Source organism: Chelonia mydas, chromosome 21 (genome assembly GCF_015237465.2).
Source record: "Chelonia mydas isolate rCheMyd1 chromosome 21, rCheMyd1.pri.v2, whole genome shotgun sequence".
Lineage (NCBI taxonomy): Eukaryota > Metazoa > Chordata > Testudines > Cheloniidae > Chelonia > Chelonia mydas.
The window spans coordinates 11376064-11395908 of record NC_051261.2 but is presented as its reverse complement, the minus strand read 5'-3'; the positions used below and the strand labels follow the sequence as shown (position 1 = coordinate 11395908).

General features: G+C 49.8%; 1 protein-coding gene across 7 annotated transcripts in view; it reads right to left on the bottom strand.

The window, feature by feature from the left end:
- The window catches only part of PPARD (peroxisome proliferator activated receptor delta), a 42528-nt gene that overhangs the window by 10613 nt on the left and 12070 nt on the right, over positions 1–19845 (bottom strand). For all 7 annotated transcript variants that reach the window (XR_006286846.1, XM_007063494.4, XM_037884868.2 and 4 more), the window contains 3 exons: positions 2340–2570; positions 1151–1302; positions 117–255 (listed from right to left, as the gene is read on the bottom strand). Coding sequence is in view for 6 of the 7 variants with exons in the window: in XM_007063494.4 (XP_007063556.1) it covers positions 117–255; positions 1151–1302; positions 2340–2469 (421 nt within the window). In the remaining variant the exon portion in view is untranslated. The remainder of the gene's footprint in view (positions 1–116; positions 256–1150; positions 1303–2339; positions 2571–19845) is intronic.

The following is a 19845-nucleotide window of genomic DNA, read 5'->3' as shown; positions in this document are numbered from 1 at the left end:
TGCTAAGCACCTGGCCTCTTGAAACCTGGCCCCTATGCGGTGTCTCAGTTGGGTGCCCTCCATCCTTTCGGAGAACGTTGTGTACCACACGCACCATCGCCACCCACGCCCCTCACCATTGTGCGACATGCCCAGCGAGAGGCATTTCTGGAAGCGACAATACTGGCACTTGTTGCGGTTCTTCCTCTGGATTTTACAGTTCCGGTCACACTTCTCGTACTCCAGCTTCATGCGGATCGTCCGACGGAAGAAACCCTGCGGGGAAGGGGGGGGGGGGGGTGTTGCAGAGGGAGTCGGGAGAGAGAAAGCAGCATTACTAACAGTGCCTCAGAGCAGCGTCAGCTGACGCCTGCAAAAGGGTGCCTGCGGTGCTCCAGGCTTCGGAGGTACCGGCAGTAAGCAGAGAAGCTGCCAAATGAAGAGATCACTTTCCACTCAGTCCTCTTGCAACAAAAAGAGCCTCTATCACAAGGGGGACGATGCAGAAGGCATTGCAGAGGGCCAGGGAAGGCCTTGATGTTTTGTACACAAGTCGAGAAACCAGGTGGTTGCAATACCACACGTGGCCAGGAGGGAGAGACGAACAAAACAAGTTCTAACTTCCCAACTCCCTCCCTGTCGACTCCAGCATTTGCTAGCCCTAAGGAATGTTTGGCAGCACCCAGGCGCTGGCTAACGCAGCCCCTCCGGCATCTGCTGTGGGGGAAGGAATTTTATAGCCACGGTCAAGCAAGGGCCGCATGCTCACAGGGCGAAAAGAACACATGTCCACTGCTGGCCTGCGGCAGAGATCAGCCAAGGAGCCGCTTTAAAAGCGAGCCCAGTGGTCCCAGAGTTTTGCTATGTGAAGCGCAATGAGGGGACAAGAGCAGAGCTACGTTGCTGCTCAACTCCTGCACAATGTAGGACCCAAGGCAGCTCTTGCCTCGCCCAAGACAGAGCCTCTGCCCTTTCTGTTACTGTCTGTCCTTCCACTCCCCCACAATCCTGACCCATTAACACCACAGCCCCACAGAGCTAAGGGCAAGATCAGAAGCCCAGGCTATTAGGAACTCAGTGGGTTTCAGTTCTCCAGGGGTAACACAGAAGGGCCCAAAGCCTCGCTCTGTTGCCTTCGCAATGGACAGGGTCTATTGCATGCACTCCGTACCTTGCAGCCCTCGCATGCATGCACTCCATAATGAAATCCTGATGCTATATCCCCACAGACCCTGCATTCCACATTCAGACTTGCAGCAGATGTCTCCTCGCAGCCCATCTGGAGTTGGTCCGACAGGGATGGAGAAGAGCTCTGGGAGAGGTCTAAAGGGATACAAAGAGGAAACGAAAAAAGTGTTTCTAGGCTGCTGCAGCATGCACATGAGCATTTAACAGTCCTACAGAAGAGTGACTGAATAGAGAAGATCTCATCTCCTCTCCAGGTCATCAGATCCCATGACAGAAGCTCTCTATGGTCAGGCTACTGGCTTCTGCACGTTATTGATGGGAAACAACAGTTTTCATATTGTAACAATTTCAATCATTTATGTTTTCTTCCTTTTGGCATTTGGATTCAGGCTGGACAATGAAACCCAATGGGTAAATTCCATATTCCCAGTTCTTAGGCACTAGCTCGATGCTGTTGTGCTGGGCTCCTCAGGACGGCAGGAGAGAGATTTAAGCAATAATAAAATACTTGCTTCACAGCGAGCTTTCCCTCCCCCCACTAAAACCCAGGCACTAAATTCTGGGCCTAAAATTACTTGAGCGTTCCTTTAATTTTTGTCTTCTGACTCTCAGCAAATGGCCGAGCAGAGCGAATCACCTTCTTTTTAGTGAAATGATTAAGCCTTCCAGGAGCTTGGCTGCCAATGAATCAGTTCGGAAAAAAGATTAAAACAAGCCAGACTCCATTCACACGCAAGTCCCTGTGCAGCTCAGCACACAGGAACAGACCAGTGCCCAGCACATCTGGCAGGAGCCAACAGCTGCTGCTTCAGAGGGAGGCAAGCTTCCTGCAGCCCTTCATTCACATCACTGTCCAGGGGGCAGAAAATTCCTTCCTATCTCAAGACAAGTTGTGGCACAGGGCAAGATTCCTCCCACTTTAAGCTGGAAATTCTATTCCTAGTTATACAGACATCTGGTCATTTTCAGCCTCTTGTTCGAGCACTCTCGGCCGAAAGCCTGGAGCTGGGGAACTTACTCCTGACAGGGCTGTGCCACTCTGGCCCCCCTGCATGATGTGTTCCTTAACGCAGGCATTTTCCATGGGAAAAATGGTTTTCACCCTGTGAAGCCAGCACCCATTGTTCATTGGATACAGCTGCTTGATGCCCAGCTGCGCCCCTCCCACTTACCTGTATAGCTGCTAGAAGGCAGCGAACTATCTGGTCCTCCACTTGGGTCTGAGGTGTCACCGGCTGCTATCACTGCCTCTTCCTTTTCCTCCTTCTTGACCTCAAGTACTTCCTTCTGTAGCTGTTCCATAACTGATCACCCCTCAGTGCCAAGACTGCAGCCCCTGTCATAGCTCTGGCATCATCCGCGTCTGTCCGGAAATGGACCCCTCCCGGGTTGTTCCTGCTAGCCTGTGGGAAAGATGGGGAAACATCAGCGGCCATCAGCAGAACAGCAGCTTTCGTGCTGAGCTCCTATGCCACCAGCACTCTATCACGCAGCAGCCAAGAAGGAGAGAGAGATGGACTACAAGCCTGCTCGTCCCACTCTGGCTTTCCTACCTATCCAAAAAAGGAAGCCGGGCCAGGGACCTTTGGCAGGTTATTGCTGTGGCCAAGACACTGACTTCCTCCTTAGAAAGACGCTTCTCTCTCCAGACCTGGATAATTACGAGCTTCCAGTACAAACAGTCCATGTAGTTCATTCAGAAAGCACTGATTTTCTCCACTCTAAAATCCACAGAAAGTCTTCTAGTTCAGTCCGCAGAGAGAGCCCAGTGGCCGCCTGGCTCCAGACCGCATGCTGTCCCAGAGGGAACACACACTGCAACCCAGCAGAGGAGATGGGAGGCCAAGAACCTGGCCCCATCCCTCCCTTTGCAGATCTGCAGGTACTAGGAATGCTAGGGAGATGTCCCACTATAACTCGGGGTCGGAGGGTCTGATGTCACAAGGGAGCTACCACGGTCGGTGGCTCAGGAGCTGTAGCTAACCACCTTCAGTTGGAAGAATGATTAGTGCGATGAGGGTGAGGGAAGAAAGGAGAAAGTAAACCAGAGTCCTTCAGCCTAATTATACATTTGTTGGTCTGCACGACTGCCTGAATCAGGCACCAGAGTAGGCCACAGCAATCCACGTTTCTGCAGAATCCTATCCAAAGCTGCTGGGCATACCATCACGTTGGGTCCTTCCAGAACAACGTTGCTGAAACCGGGGACTGAGACAGCCGCCACGATGGATGAATTACACCGGAGCTACCGCCTAATTCATTTATATTTACAGGCAAGCGCAAACACAGATGAGGCCAGGGAGAATAGGAAGGCATACAAGAGGCCACCACTACTCCGGATTATATTGCACATTCCTTCCAAGGCTCTCAAAGCACTTCACAAGGGAAGGCCAGGATCATGAACCACATTTAACAGAGAGTGGAACTGAGGCACAGAGAAATGCAGTGACTTGCCCATGGTCACACAGGGAGCTAGTGGCAGGGCTGGGAATCCCATGTCCTGTCCACTAAACCACAAGGCCTGTCTGAACATATTACATTCCACTCATTAGGTCTGATTCTGCCACACCCACCGAGCTGACAGCTTTAGTGATGTTACTAGGAGAGTGACAGGGAAACAAATTTAGTGCCCCATGCGACAGACACTGCCAGACAAAGGCTCAATGCAATAGCACTGAACCCGGTGGCTGGCTAGGGGCCGCAGGTCTCTCTACCGGCTATTCGCTAGGGCGACAGCCTCCCATGGGCCTCTGGAATCACACTGGTTTCAGTCATGCGGCGAGAAGTTACAGCATTGCTGTTGCTGCATGTTTCTTTTTATTCATTTGTGTTGTAACTGGCCCCCCTCGCTCTGCCAAAAATCAGTCATTTAAATATTTTCCTATTGCTCCATGCAGCTGCCGAGCCGCACGCCACCACAAAGTCTAACAGCGACAAAGTCTGCTGGACAGTCCAGCGAGTGTCTTAATCCCAGCCTTCCTTTGGGAGGATTAGCAAACTAGCTCCTCGCCTCCCCATGCCCTCCCTTCCCTCTGACGCCCCCATCTCCTCCCCAAGACGCACTGGGGCAAGGGCTAAGATGTGCTTTAGCCACACAATACAGTTGATAAAAAAAACCTCATGGTCACAAAGTTATACAAAGTGTAAGTCATGCATCATCCGTACAGAGACACCTCAAGATCAGGTACCTCTTCCACCGCCAGCCCATTAGCTAAGGTTTGGTACTTAGTCCCCTTGGCTAGGCTGTGCACAAACACCACTCCCCACCTCTTGTCAAGTCCTAGAACTCAAAGGCAAAACCGACTCGAGCCCTGATATTTCAGGACATAGGCTCCGTATCCCAAACGTATTCATTCTCCAGCCCTTGTCGGCATTGACAGGGTGCGTCTACATTGCAATCAAAGACCCACACAAGGGCCATGGCTAGCCTGGGTCAACTGACTTGGGCCGCGGGGCTGGAACTTGGGCTCCGAGACCCAACAAGGGGGCAGGGTCTCAGAGCCCGGGCGGCTACACTCCGAGTCAATTGACCCACCTTCTGAGGCTCAGTGCCACACCCACAGAGGCCTGGTCTACGTGCAAAGCTGCACTGCTTTAGTGAAGGTGTCATTTTCAAACCGATTTTGTTACATTGGTGCGACTCAGGATGCGGACCCTCCCAAGTCAATCGAAACCTTACCTCAAGTTGGCCTGAGTGGGTAACTTTACACGCGTAAGTTAAACCACAGAACCATTTACATCTATTAATGAGTGTCCCCATGAGGCTTCACATCACTTGAACTACATTGGGCTTTTAAACCCATTTAAGTTAAACCAGTGCTACTCCTGCGCACAGACAAGCTCTGAAAGCGGGCTGCTATCCGCTGGCAGTGGGGTGGCTTGTGGGAAGTGAGTTGGTGGATATTGGCCCAGGTCCTAGGCGAGAGGGGGCCATACCACAAAAGCCCACCACTGGAATTGGCACTAATCAGCCCCCCTTGCCAAGAGCCTTGGCAGAGAAGCCAAGGACTGCACAGACCATTGAGCCTGAACCTCCCCACCCCTGTAGTGGTGACCCTCCCAGAGCAGAATTAGACACACTGGCAGGACAGTAGAAGCAAGCTTGCCCTGACGCTGCCACGCTGTATGTGGTCCATGCCATCATTGCCTTGGGCATATTATTCATTTGGAGTAAGGAAACAAGACAGTCCCATCCTCAAGCTCATTGCATCCCACATTCCTGGGAGACGTGCATATGTGCACGCACACTACCCTTCTCCCACTGCTGGTGCACGTGGGTTGCATCCAGCTCCTTTGATTTGTATGAGAGCTCGCAGCACGGGGCAGGTCACAGCTCGCGTGGAAGGAGAAAGATCTGTGAGACAGAGGAAGCCCAAGATGATGTTGAAAGATCACAAGTCCAACTAGAGGATGACTGCAAATGCACATCAAGCTCTATGCCTGAATCACGTAGAGAGCCAGCACTTGGAGCACAAGTCCCAGGCAGGAGTTCCGGACACTGCAGTCCCTGTTCAGTGAGAGTTCCCCTGATCTAGGAATTGCAAGATGCTGAAGGTAGGAGTGCTTTGATTGCAAAGTCTGAACTCTCTACACCCGGGGATTTAGCACTATGCACCGATACATTTCAAGCGTCTGGGGAAGGTACATTCCAGGCTCCTGGTAAGCGTAACTATCCCGTTTTCCTTTACGGTGGAGCCGTGCAGAGAGGCAGAGTAGTGTATGGTCTTAAACAAGTGCAGAGCCCTCCTTTCAGTGCCTCCTCAAGAATACTGAGGGACCATTCACATGTGGTGTTATTGTTGGCACACCCGCCTGGTAGGATGTGGCGCATGCGGAGGGAAAACTATTCACCGTAGTTTGTGTGCAAGGAGCTGAATTTTTTTTTTTAATACCTCTCTCTCTCTACACACAGATTATGTGTGTGTATACACACACATCCCTCCCCCACAATCTATCTATAAATGAATGCACAAGCTTCAGGAAAATCCTGTTGCCTGGAACATCTGGTGGGGGGCTGGGAGGAAAGGTCTGTGTAGGAGAAGCAAATGGAACCCACACACAAGCACATTGTTCAGCCTCTGCTTAGCTACCTTTTGTCTCTGGGATCCATCTGGGAGGGCAAGCACAGAGGACTTATTTTAAACCGAACGTCTATGTCGTTCCCTTTAGCGTCGTCATCTTCACAGTACATTGCCATTGGAATAACACTGCCACATTCTTCCAGATGTGTTTTAGGCGTGCAGTAATTCACACCTTTTGGCAGTCTGTAAAATAATATTGCACATCACTGATGGCTGGCTGCTCTGGCTAGGAATTGCTTAGACTCCGAATCAGGGACAGCATCGTCTTCACCCATTGCTTTAAGTGGGCCAGTTTTGCCTAGAGCAACACAGGCCAAGCTAAATTCCTGAAGGTTTTTTTGGGGGTGAATGTTATGATAGTGAAAGGGGTTGGACTGACAAGCCTGAAGTCTACTATTTAACCACAGCACAGGAAACGTAGAGAGAATGATATTACAAGCTTCAACCCACATTGCTTCCCTACAGGACTTCACATCTGGGAGGGACACAATCTCTTTGGGTTTGAAGAAAGATCAGTCTTCACAGCCCATACTGTTCTTGGTCTCTCGCCCGCCAATTAATTGCCAGTTGCAATGGCAGCTTTTGTAATATGGACCTGGCTCCTGAGACCCATGAAACCATTTTCATAAAGGCCACTGATGAGCTGAGAATAATTTTGGTCATTATCAGTGGGGGCTGGATATGAACTGCCAGCCTAGAGGTGGAACATATGGGGAAGTTGTAAATTACTCCCAGTAATGTGCTTAGTGCTAAGACAACCTGGTTTCTAGGCCCCGCGCTGCCGATAACCTGCTGTGTGACCTTGGGAAGTCACTTCCCTTCTCTATGCCTCATGTCCCCAACCTGTAAAATGGGGACAATGTTCCTGACCCCACCCCTGAAGAGTGCTTTGAGATCCAGCTAGCACTCCTATAGGCATTCTCTGTCTATGTAATACTATTATGGTATTATTCTAGCCCATCAGCGAAAGCCAGGAGCTCTTTAAGCTGATCAGTGGAAATTCCACAGTATTATTTATACTCCTGTATTTTCTGGTCATCATTTCCCCGCATTCTAAACAATTACCGAAGGAGATAAAAATAGGGATTAATTTCTTACTGGAAAGGAGTACGCACTTAAGAACCTCCGCAATTTCACTGGTTGAAAGTAAAGCCAAACAGCACCCAAAGGAAAGCGAACGCGGTAAGTAGGAAAGCAGCTGTTAACAGAGCAGCAATCAATATGAAGTGAAGGAAGTGGAGGGGAGCAGGGACACAAAGACAGAGTGAGAGCTGTGAAACGTTTTGAATGATCGGCGGGCAGAGCACAACATAGAAAAAACAGACTTCTACATGGCTGTGCGGTTAGTGGGGGACTTGCCTCCAGGCTGCTAGCTGGGAGCGACAGTGATCTGCTGGCTGCTTGGTGGTCTCTATGAAATGAACTGGCGAGGCTCAGGCTAGTGATAGAGACGGTTGGCCTACTGGTTGGGATGCTACCCTGGGACTCAGGAGACCCTGGTTTAATTCCCTGCTCCACCACAGACTCCCTTTGGGACCTTGGGCAAGTCCCTCTTAGGGTATATGTCTACACTGCAAGGAAACACCCGTGGCTGGCCCATGTCAGCTGACTCAGGCTGGAGCCTGAGGCCTGGCACCCTCCTTCGTTGTGGGGTCCCAAGCTCAGACTCCAACCCAAATGTCTACACTTCAATTTCACAGCCCTGCAGCCTGAGCCCAAGTTAGCCGACACGGACCAGGCCTGGGTGTTTTACCGCAGTGTATACATGCCCTTAGTGTCTTTGTGCCTCAGTTCCCCACCTGTAAACAGGGATAATAGCACCGCCCTGCCTCACAAGGGTGTGATGAGGATAAAGACAGGATTACATAGTTCCCAGGGGATTGTGTCCACATCACAAATACCATAGCTTAGGTGGCTAACTAACCATCAAGATGCTGAAGTCCCCTTTCGTCTCTAGAAATGGCACCACAAAAACCAGAGGTCATGGGCTCGTGGGGGCAGCTTGCTGCCTATACCATACCTGTCCCATGGCCAGAGGGCCGTCAGCATGACGCATTCCCCAGCACCAAGTCGAAGCCACAGTAGTGAACCCATTAAGGAAGAGGTTGCTTCATGAAAATATTTAAGCGTGTTCGTTACAAGCGGCTTAACAAACAAACATGACGACACTTCAAGAGCTGCCTCTACGCGGCCCAGCGCCTGCCCTGCTCCGATGACTCACATTCGGTAAGTGGGTTTGATTACACAGGGCCTAATCTTAAGAGCCAACAGGGGCCCCTGATGCCCAGAGTTAGGCAGAACACCAGGGAAGCTTCCCAATGGCGAGATCTTTTACCCCTTCCGTGGAATAACCTCCCAAGGGAAGGGGTAAAATCCATAGGCTTTCACTTATTTGAGCAACAGAAAACTTGGGGTAAATTCTTTGGAGCAGGAACGGTCATCTTCTATGTTTGTACAGCACCTAACACAGCAGGGCCCCCATCCCAACCAAGGTCCCTAAGCACAACAACCACTCCCCTTTCAGTTGCCTCTCCAGCCAGCTTTACAGAATCACAGACCAATTTTCTCCCAGAGGCCGGTACCTTCTGTAGGACACCCAAATAAGTCACCTGATTTTCAGAGGTGCTAAGCAGCCATGAGCCCCAGTGCAGGTGCTCGGCATCTCTGAAAACTCAGGTCACTTTTATTTAGGTACCTAGATACAGATTTAGATGCTTAACTTTAGGCACTCAAGTTTGAAAGGTTCAGGCACAAGGTTTGTAGTGCCATGCAAAAGATGCCAAAGTCCGCTTTAATTAAATCGAGAAAAGTAGCAAGCTTCTCCATTTCTTTCAGAACTGGAATCCTCCACCGCGCACTGAAAGTTAATTTGCAGCCTTAATACCCAGCAAGCTGATGACAATTGTCTCCATCTCCAAAGATGCTTTATATAGATGGTCCCAAGGTAGTAGGACAAAATGAATGAAATCCTAATGAATGAAATTCAGAATGAACTCCTAACACACAAATCCCTTAAAGCATAAAGGATGGTGCTGGCTGATAGGACCGTGGGTTTAGGATTACAAAGATTTTCAGCAAATAAAATCCAGTTACTCCCCCACATCTTCCAGTTTCTTTCCAGCATAAGTTACTCTCTCCAAGAACTGCAATGTGGGTTCAGGCTTTGAGGAAGTTTTACCTGGCTCAGTTCAACACCGAAACCGATCCTCTCTTCTACTTCCTTGCCAGGATAGGGGAGATGTGTGCCACACCAACAGCTCACTTCTGCAACGCTGGTATTTTATCATGCTTTTCACTGCCCCAGCTAACTAGGGATCCTGTAACATCCCATGATCGTTTATTCCCAGTGGGAATAATTAAAGCCAGGGAGAAAGTTACATACAACAGACACCCAGTCAAGCTAGTGTCTGTCTGTCTAGCTTCTGAGCACGCAAAGCACAATCGGCAAGAACTTGGGGGGGTGACAAGGGAGGAGCCCTAATATGCTCCCATTGCAGTATCACGACCAGCAGATGGGGATTCTAGGCCCGGGAGGTGGGTATTGCATAGTCGGGGGAGATTCCTCTCTACCAGAACAAACCCATTTTACATAAACTACACAAGGGCACGGTAATAAAACGGGGGGGGGGGCAGAGGTTAGGAGAAGGCCACACAGTCTCCAAGGAGCCTTGAACTCAAGACTCCTTAGGGAGGCTCAGGGAAGTTTAGAAAGGAATCAGACTCTCAAAGCTATTTCTTAGCCTGTGAGATGGGGCGGGGGGGGGGGGGGAAAGGGAACACAAACCCACAGTTAAAATAGCAAGGGGTGAAAAAGTCACGTGACCCCTGATCTGCCACGCCTCCTCCCCCCCTCCCCACCATTCAAATAGCCCCTGTAGCTGTAGTTAAAGCAGTAGGTGGATCCTCGAAGGCCACCCACCCTCTCTCCCTGCTTCCACAGCAGCCCCTGAAACACTTAGCTACAGGAGCGCTGCCTATTTGTACAAGGCTGTGGGCTCAGGCAGAAGCCTGCTGGCCCAAGCGTCTCTCAGCTAAGCTGCAATAGCACACGCAAACTCACCCACGGACCCCCTACGCCACCCCGAACAGTACAGAGAAAGGAGAGGGAGGCACAAGACAAAAAGGGTAAATCAGAGGGCAAACAGGGAACAGAGCCAGCTAACGGGAGAGTAAACGTGCAGAAAGACAGCCTGAGGCAGCTGTGCCCAGGGCATGAAACACAGGGAAGAGATGTTGATGCACAGCTGGCCACCCATCAAAGGGGGACTCCACCACCAAAGAGTAATAAGCTATTCAGAAAGGTCTGAGGGACTCCAATATAGAGGACGCAGTTTCCACCACCCAGGGTGAAATCCTGACCCCACTGATGTGAATGGCAAAACTGACTTCATCGACTTCAAACAGGACTAAGCTCTCACCCTGGTAGTTAGTAACTGCAGCTCACAAACGTGGTCTTAAGGCTGGTCGCAGTTCATGAGCATCCAGATCTTGTGACTAGGTTCGCAGTAGCTGGAAGTTCAACGAGGAAGTGCCCGTTTCACTTGTGTCCGAGCGTAGGAGGAAGAATGGAGTGACGTCCCAGTTTCTCTCCACGATTAAACTAATGCATCAGCTGCAAGTCATCATGAGAAAGGTACATGCATACAAGCATGTACACACAAAGTGCTGGAAGCCAGAAAGCCGGCAGACATAGTGACGAGGGCAAGGAAGGGCTAGTAATAACGATGATATCATCTGGAAACGTAAAGACAATTAGTGACTGACGTCCTCCCGTTACCGTTTTGGTGCTGATGAACTTGACCAACAGGCAGTTTCTCTGCACCCACTGAGGCAGGCCCCAACACAAACGAGTTTCCACCCAGGAGTGCAAGCCTGATGGTGTATGCATTTATTTCAATTCAGACATTCACAGAATGCATACGTAAGTTAGATGCAGTGCCTGGCAAGTCCCCAGCACTGCTTTCCATGTCAGAGTCCAGGTCCCTCCTTATCCCCGTTCCCCACAGAGGCCAACGTAATCAAGGTGGCCCATTTCAAACAGTTGACAACAAGGTGTGAGTATCAGCAGGGGGAAATTACTTTTTGTAGTAACCCATCCACTTCCAGTCTTTATTCAGGCCTCATTTGATGGTATCCAGTTTGCAAATTAATTCCAGTTCTGCAGTCTCTCGTTGGAGTCTGTTTTTGAAGTTTTTTTGTTGAAGTATTGCCACTTTTAGGTCTGTAATCGAGTGACCAGAGAGATTGAAGTGTTCTCCAACTGGTTTTTAAATGTTATAATTCTTGATGTCAGATTTGTGTCCATTTATTCTTTTGCGTAGAGACTGTCCGGTTTGGCCAATGTACGTGGCAGAGGGACATTGCTGGCACATGATGGCATATATCACATTGGTAGATGTGCAGGTGAATGAGCCCCTGATGGTGTGGCTGATGTGATTAGGTCCCATGATGGTGTCCCTTGAATAGATATGTGGACACAGTTGGCACCGGGGCGTGTAGCAGGGTTTGGTTCCTGGGTTGATGTTTTTGCTGTGTGGTGTGTAGTTGCTGGTGAGTATCTGCTTCAGGTTGGGGGGCTGTTTGTAAGCGAGGACTGGCCTGTCTCCCAAGGTCCGTGAGAGCGAGGATAGGTCCTTCAGGATAGGTTGTAGATCCTTGATGATGCGCTAGCGAGTTGTTTCTATACCACATGGCATGTACTGAGTCCATAACGGCGTGTGGTGGAATAAAAAGGGTTTGGCTGGCACTTGTTAATGCTGATTTGAAGTCCATCAAATAAGGGGCCCACCCCAGGCTGGTAAAACCTTTACACCATGCTAACATGTACTGTTCCCTGCACACACAGAGTTGTAAAAGCCAAATAAACTCACTTAAGCTAACAGGGTGACTCAGGAGAGGTAACGAAGGTGCAAAACAGCAGCCCGGACAAACAAAACTGCCGTTTGTTGGCTTTCGGTCCTAAAGCCCAGAACACTGCCTTCGTTATCAGATGAATTCTCAGCAGAGTCTAGCATGCCTCACCCCTTTCACCTACTTGGAAGTCACTGCAATGCAGGTTGCACGTTGCAACAGAGGGCACTTGAGTGGCAGTCACTAGAACTGTTCCTTCCCTCAGCATTTCCATTATACAGCCCTCTCCAGAGATGACGCTTACTTGGCATGTCACGTTTCCATCCTTAAAAGAATCTGTTGGGACATTTTAAGTTGTAAGTGCCAAAGATATTCTAGTTTTGGGTGCTCTCTCTTGCTCATAACACCACAGATATTTAAAAGAATGGACTGGACAAGACAAGCGTCTGAAAATCTGCAATGAACTTGGTTGTAGATCAAGCTCAAACTTTGTGAACTGCTTACATCTCTACCCTACGAATGGCAGCATAACTTGCTATGAGGTGGTATGTTAATACCCTACTTAAGAGCTAAGAAATAGCTGCTGACGTCTCTCCGTCCAAACATAGCCCACCAAGAAAAAGAATTCTTTACATCCATATAGCGTTTTTTCTTGAGGGACTCTCAAAGCAATTTACATTATGGAAGCGAGTTTCACCAGACCCCTGGGAAGTAGGTCAGCATTAACCACAGCTTACAGATGAGCAGATCGGTGCACAGAGAGGTTAATGGTCTGATGTTCAGAAGCCTCAAGCATTGACAACCCTCACTGATTTCAACGAGCGCCACGGGTGCTCAGCGCCTTTCCAAAGGAAATCACCGTGCTAGCGACTTACCCAAGTCTGAGTAAGTAGCAGAGCTAGAACTCAGGAAATTCCCAACTCCCTGCTCCAAGCTTTTTCTGGAGTTTATACCATGCACTAACAGTTGATATTTCCACCCCAGCCCCCAACGCTCAGTCACCTGTTCCAATCACCAGACAACACTGCCTCTGCAGAAATCCCACAATGTGTACAAGAGACATTTGTGCCAGAAATCTCCACACCCTTCTCCCTTTAATGTTACTGTAAAAAGAAAAAAACATGCAGCATTTGTGACATGGTCACTACACTTATGCCCAGACGTTGAAGGGTTTCAGAAGAGCATATGAGTTTGTGTTCAAACCTGTTCCTCTGCACAGGGTGACTAAAAGAGCAATCTGCCCCGAACGAATACAGACTGCGCGGGGGGGAGGGGGGGTGTCAAAGAAACTGCAAAGTCACTTCTCTGCCCACAAGTGCACTCGAGTTCTTTGACCTTCTCCCCAGTACAACTTTATGATACGTTTATATCTGGCTGCCGTGAAGCACGAGCCCAGACAGGAAGAAGCAGGGAGCTGCCGACACTGCAATGATCATGTTACTGCCAATTATTCAGACACATTTGACGATGGGGCACAGGGAGCTTCCCTCACTCAGACCAGATACTACCCACGGTGAGTCACAGATCAGATGTATGTTTTGCTTTATTTTATTTAAATTCACCCACTTCCTGAAAGACTCCTTTGAAAAGCTGCGAAACATGCTGGATCCTCTCCTCCCTCACAGCAGAACTGGCCTGGGCACCAAGGCCCTGACGCCACATTTCCGTCCAGGCTGAGAGAAGCTAGTGGACAGGTTCCTGCAAGGGCTCTTTGCTCTCTTCTCTTGAATGAGTTTCCTGGGCTGGCAGGAGGGAAGAAAAGACTTCTTGGACCTACACTCCTAGACATGAGAAACACATTCCACGGCACTACTTGCCAGAAGTTACTTTTTTGCCTTGCAGTTAAAAGAGCTTTGCCAGTCCAAGCATTCCCTCGGTTACAGCCAAGGCTAGAAGTCCCCACTGCAATTGTGAAATCATAATAAATTAACCCTAGGGAGGGGAAATGTAGGAATGTAAAGTGCTGTGAGATCTTGAGACGGCAGTTACTAGAAAAGTCTAGTATTTCCCCTTGTCCATCTCTAAACACTTTCCATCCCAGGAACTCAACTTCAATAACAAACGGAGCTTCACAACACCCCTCTTACAAAGAGCGGTATCAGTGCAGCACTGTGGGTGAATGGAGCCAGCAAAGAGTGAGAAATCCAGCACTTCCAAGTTCTTATCCAACCTCCTGCAGCACGGCCAGGTGCAAAAGCAAGTCACTTCACTTCTCTGTGTGAAAAGTGAGGAGAGCGCTGCTCTACTGGGGAGAGGGGAGGGTTAGTTAATAGTGGCAGAGTTTTGAAAATGCAAGGGGGTAAATCATTTCCAAATGTTATTGTTTATTCCCAAATTACACACAGGGTAGCTATGAGACTTGCCCAAGGGCAAGAAGAAAGCTAGTGTGGTCACAAGAATAGAAACCAAGAGTCCCTGCTCCCTGTCCCTTGATCCACCAGATAGCAACGCCAGCACCACAGACTCCTCCCTCTTTATAAACACAGAGTAGTGTTCCTTGGACCATCGCTCGCAGTTATACAGCTTCAATATTAGCCTCGCTGCTTCTTGTATTTGCGCTTGACAACATTGCTCACAACGAGGAGCATGGCCACACGAGCAGTCAGTGAAAAAGGGACGGGAGGGAAAGTCTGGGCAGTTCTGTCTCGCTGGCACACAGCCGGAATATCCAGAATAAGCGAGACATTGCCAAGAAGAGGCGTTTGACTAGAGCAGCGGTTCTCAACCGGGGGTCTGCGGTCCCCTAAGGGTCTGCGGTCCCTTTCAAGGGGCCCGCAGTGCCCCACAGCTGAAGCCCCGATCCTCAGTGCCCCTGCCACCATGGGGCTGAAGCCGGGAAGCGCAGGGGTGAAGCTCCAATCCCCAGCATCCCCTGAGCCCAAGGGCAGCATTGGGGACATGGAGGGCATTCCCCCTGCACCAAAACTGCAGCACAAGATCACAGCAGTCCCGGGGGCAGCTCCACCCCCATCTCCTCTCCCCGCTCCCTGGCAAGGTCGGAGGCGGGAAGCTGGAGCCAGGTAGCGAGGGGAAGCTGCTGCCATGGAGCAGACAGCAGCAGCATTTCCTCCTCTCCTGCTGGTGCCCTAGGTTGAAGCTGCTCCTCGTCTCCCAGCCCCCTTTGCTCCCGCAGAGGCAACCAGTAAGAATCCCCTTGGGTTGGGAGACCCGGCTCTGTGACTGGCAGACCCCTCCGGGAACAGGGACGTCCTCCCAGCACACATTCCCTAATACCCCTCTCCCTACACCCTGAGCTACCCCCTGCCCGAACATAGCCTCTAGCCCCCCCATCCCTGCACCCACAGCCACTCTCTGGGTGCACACAGCCCCAGCTACCCCCTCCCTGTTTTCAAAAACTTTCTGAGCTAAGCCCCCCACCTTTGAGTTATAATTTTTGGTTGTGTCGGGGGGTGGGGGGGTGCAGACAGGCTGGGTGGCCGGCTGAGGTGAGTCACTCCCTCCCTGGACCCCACCATGTGGAGGTGGTTCAAGCCCCGCCCCACAATAGAAGTCAAACTACACCTATGCCCAAGGCCCCTCTGGGCCCTGGAGTTTTTATAGCATGTCGAGGGGGGCCTCGGAGAGAAAAAAGTTGAGAACCCCTGGACTAGAGGCACCAGGGTTCTTAACAGTGTTTGAAAATAAAGAGAAATATCAATGTTGTAGAAGATCTTCAATGAACTGTGCTGATGGAACAGTCCCCTAGTAATTCCATGGCACGGTCAGGCAGCTCCCGTCTAGTTGGAGGTGCTGGAATGCAGGCAGCCAAGGGATCCAGCTGGTTGCACTGTCTCTCCAGTGCTTCCTATCTGTTCTACCAACCACTGCACTAGCAGCAAGATAGAGAACCTCTGTACAGCGGCTGTTCACAAACTGAAGTACACCCCACACTGCGTATGACCAACAGTGCTGGTCAGCGAGTCAAAAAAGCAACATGCCCTCCCCGCTGGACTTGACGACGACAATATGGGACTGAGCTCGCTGTCACAGGGCTAGCATCCCACAGAGCTCCAAGTGACAGCAGTTTTACAACACCCATAAGAATAAGACATTCGCAACTTTATAAGTAGCACTTTGCAAACGTTAATGAGCCCTCCCCTCACTCCTAAGGTGGTGGGGGGGGGGGGGGGGGGGATCATGACACAGAAACCTTCCATGATTTGCCTGTGGAGGCTTCAGAAGGTGTTGGTGTCAGGAATAGGATTAGAATTCATGGGTTCCTGGTCCCCAGCCCTCTGCTTAGACCACTAGACAAAGGCAAGCCTCTGCCTCTCCCTCACCTATCCATATAAATCCCCAGCCCCGATTATGCTATTTCACATATTGAAAGTGCTTTACAAATTTTAGCAACCATACTTTAAGCTATACAGTGGAGTCACATCTTACGTGGGGGTTAGGTTCTAAAGTCAGCGCGTAAGGCAAAAATCGTGTATAGTCAAAATTACCCTCTTCGGCAGCAGGTTTGAACAGTGCGTAGAGGCTAAGAGCCTTTTCTCGCAACGTGTTGCCATTGATAGCCACACGTTTACGGTTCATGTCTTCCAGCCATAAGTTTAATGCTTTTTCAGTCTTCACTAAAGTCTTATCACGCACCTGGCTCGTCACCTTAGCAGTTACTGGAGCACTTGATGCCACAGCTTGACGAATTTCTCTCTCTCGAATCTTGATGGCACGGATGTTAGATTCGTTGCAGCCATATTTACGCGCTACATACCGTCTCTCAATAAGTCCAACACAGCCAGTTTTTCCTCCAGCATTGGAGCAGATCGCTGTTTCTTTGGTTGAGCACCAGATGAAGTAATTGGCTGGCGTTTAGGGGCCACGTTGTACGAAAAATCCATACAGTATCTTTAAACGCTAGAATCACACTCAGCGCGGCGAGATGCTCACACTATGAGAGGCACGCGGGAACTGAGACTGCCTGAGGGAACAGCAGATTCACGTCTCCCATCTAACGCTCACTCTGGGGCATATGCTCATTGAGTGGAATGGTGGGCAGAATCGCCCGCACAATTTACAGGTATCTTGTTATTTTTCTTTTTTTTTTGCCAAGCGCATATAGTTGAATTCGTGTAAGTTAAATGTGCGTACGATGTGATTCCACTGTAGTCCTCTTTGAGAGGGCAGCAATGAGACCTTTTGAGGGCCGTATGTATGCCTGCCTCTCCCTAAAGTCTTGGGGGAGGCGAAAGGAAGAGGGGCGCTAAGGAGCTCCAGGAGTACAACAAAACTGATATTTTGAACCGAACAAACTTTCTGGAGTTCCTGCAGGCCCCTCATGTGTTATTCCGAGGCATCTGCTTGCTTACAATCCTCTTGTCCTCACAGATCTGAACGGACCACGTGAAAGGATCTGGTTTCAAGATCAGTAATTATAGAACAAGACGGAGAGGTGTGAGTAAGCAAAGCCGCAGCATTTCTTGAGGCAAACAGGGGATTCAGAGCACGACAAGTGCAGCAAGGTAGTTGAATGGAAAAGCTGGGAAGTGGTGAGTGAAACGAACCGCCATGCTCGGTGCCACAGTTTGGGTCGGACTTCGAGCGTGGCACTCGCTAACTCAGCCCCAGCAAGTGCTGTGGAACAGCAATACCACCCTGCATTTCTGAAGACCCTCTCATCCAAGCACCTCAAAGAGCTTCTTGAGTCTTAGCTCCACATTATCCCCATTTTGCAGATGGAGGAAACTGAGCTGCAGACAAGAGTCTAGGCCAAAGGAGCAGAGCTTGGAATAGAACACAGGCAGAGTCCCGACACCCATTCTTCCTCTCTAAACACACGCTAGATCCTGAGGGTGTTGAGTGCCGGCATTTCCCTAGGACTGTAGATGTAGGTGGACGGCGACGCTCAGGAGCAGGCCCCATAACAGCCCAATAAAAACTAGTTCACAAGCCCAAGGCAGTTATCATTTTAAGAGCTTTTAAACTGTGTATTTTTGTCCTCGCTGAACCGGTTTCATCAGTTACAGGAGCAAACCAGGCAATTTTATCCACTCGCCAGCAAGTCCCAAAGACATTTGCGCTAACAGTCACCATTGTCGTGTGGGCCAACAAAATCCTGTAAGGTAAGGCTACTCCTTTTCCCTTCCTACAGGTACGTCCCTCTCTCCTGGCCTCTGCTGCAGCAGCTAACCTAACAGTTCCAATTTTAGGTCCAATGCACTCATTTGCAAATGAGGAAATCCTTCAGGCTGCAGATTTTATTGAGATTACGCTCGTCTCACCAAAAACGGCTGTTGATTTTGTAGACCCTACCAAAATACCCTGTGCAACAGCAGGTAAACCCCATTCTCAGGGCTCTGCTGACATGGATTGATTATGCCTGTGCCCAAAGAAAGAGGATTTAGCAGGGCCAGGGAATGTACAGACTGAAATTGTTAGAACAAAACGACAGTGTTCATTTAGTCTCCATTCAAACCACAGGAGAGAAAAAGCACATTAATGTTTGCCATAAGGATATAGGCACAGCCAATTATAAAGCTTCCTGAGAGGGTTTTTAACTACTTTGTTAAATGCACTAGTGTAAAACCCCTCTCAGGGAGCTTGAAGGTAAGGCAGTTTTCTTGCTGTCTCTCTCCCAACACTGTCTAGGGGAGTGGGATTTCCCCCTGTTTTTAAAACAGGGGTGGAGGTTTTGTTTGACCAAAGTTTCAGCTCTTCTGTTACCTTGTTCCTGCAAAAGCAGCTTTGGCAATCGGAACAGTTGCATAACATCGTTCTCATCGCTGTGCTTGCTCCTGACAGTTTGAATTTCTACGACACCTTCCAGAAGCACAGAGGGCTTGGTAAAACCTCACACAACGTCCCTGCGACTTAGGTATTATCCCCATTCTGGAGATGGGGAAATGGAGGCACAGAGCTGTTAAGTGCCTTGTCCAAGGTCACACAGGAATTCAGTGGCAGGGCTCAGAGTAGAACCCAAGAGCTCCGACTCCCAGTTCTTTGCTGAAACCAGACAATAAATCTCCGTCAAAGATGCTAATGCCAACAAGGATATCAATTAGTGCCAACTGGTCTGTCAGCATCTACTACAACTACAGTGAATCCACATACTCATCTGACTTGCATCACATGTCAGTCACCACGTGGTAACAGCTTGCATGGTCTCACAACCTGAGCCAAATGCACACAAAAGACAAGAGGTGAAAATCTCCATAAACCACCTACCATCCCCATCACACCTAGAGAAGCTCTGTTAACATGGAGTTCCAGCACTGCCCTGGTCTCCTCGAGAATGTGAGTTGCCAAAACACAAGCACTGGCAAGACAGAACATGCAGAATTAAGGTGATACTTCCCACATAATACAGACACCCCACTCAGTTATCGCTACCCAGGAGCCCAGAAAACATGGGCACAACGCAGTATCTAGAGGCACATTATGATGCACGGCAGGCCTCCTGCCCCTTCCCTCACTCTGCCACCAGCAATTAACTTCCAGACATCTGTTACTGGTACAGCGTGTGGTTCAGTATCTCACTGACTAAAGGATTTGGAGAGGGTTGGGAGATGCTGTACCTCAGCAACATGCCTGACCAAATGGCCTCAAGTTCATCCCGCAAACTGTTCTCCAGGCCCTCAAGTGGCATATCACATTCCCAGCCACTCTTCACGCAAAGGTTTTACAGCATTTTGAAAAGTGGTCTTGAAACTGACATGCTCTTCCAGCCTCCCACCTCTCTGCCTTGCAATCTCTTTCTTGCTCTCAGCAGTGCCGCACTGACCCACATTACAATCAAGTCATTGAGGGA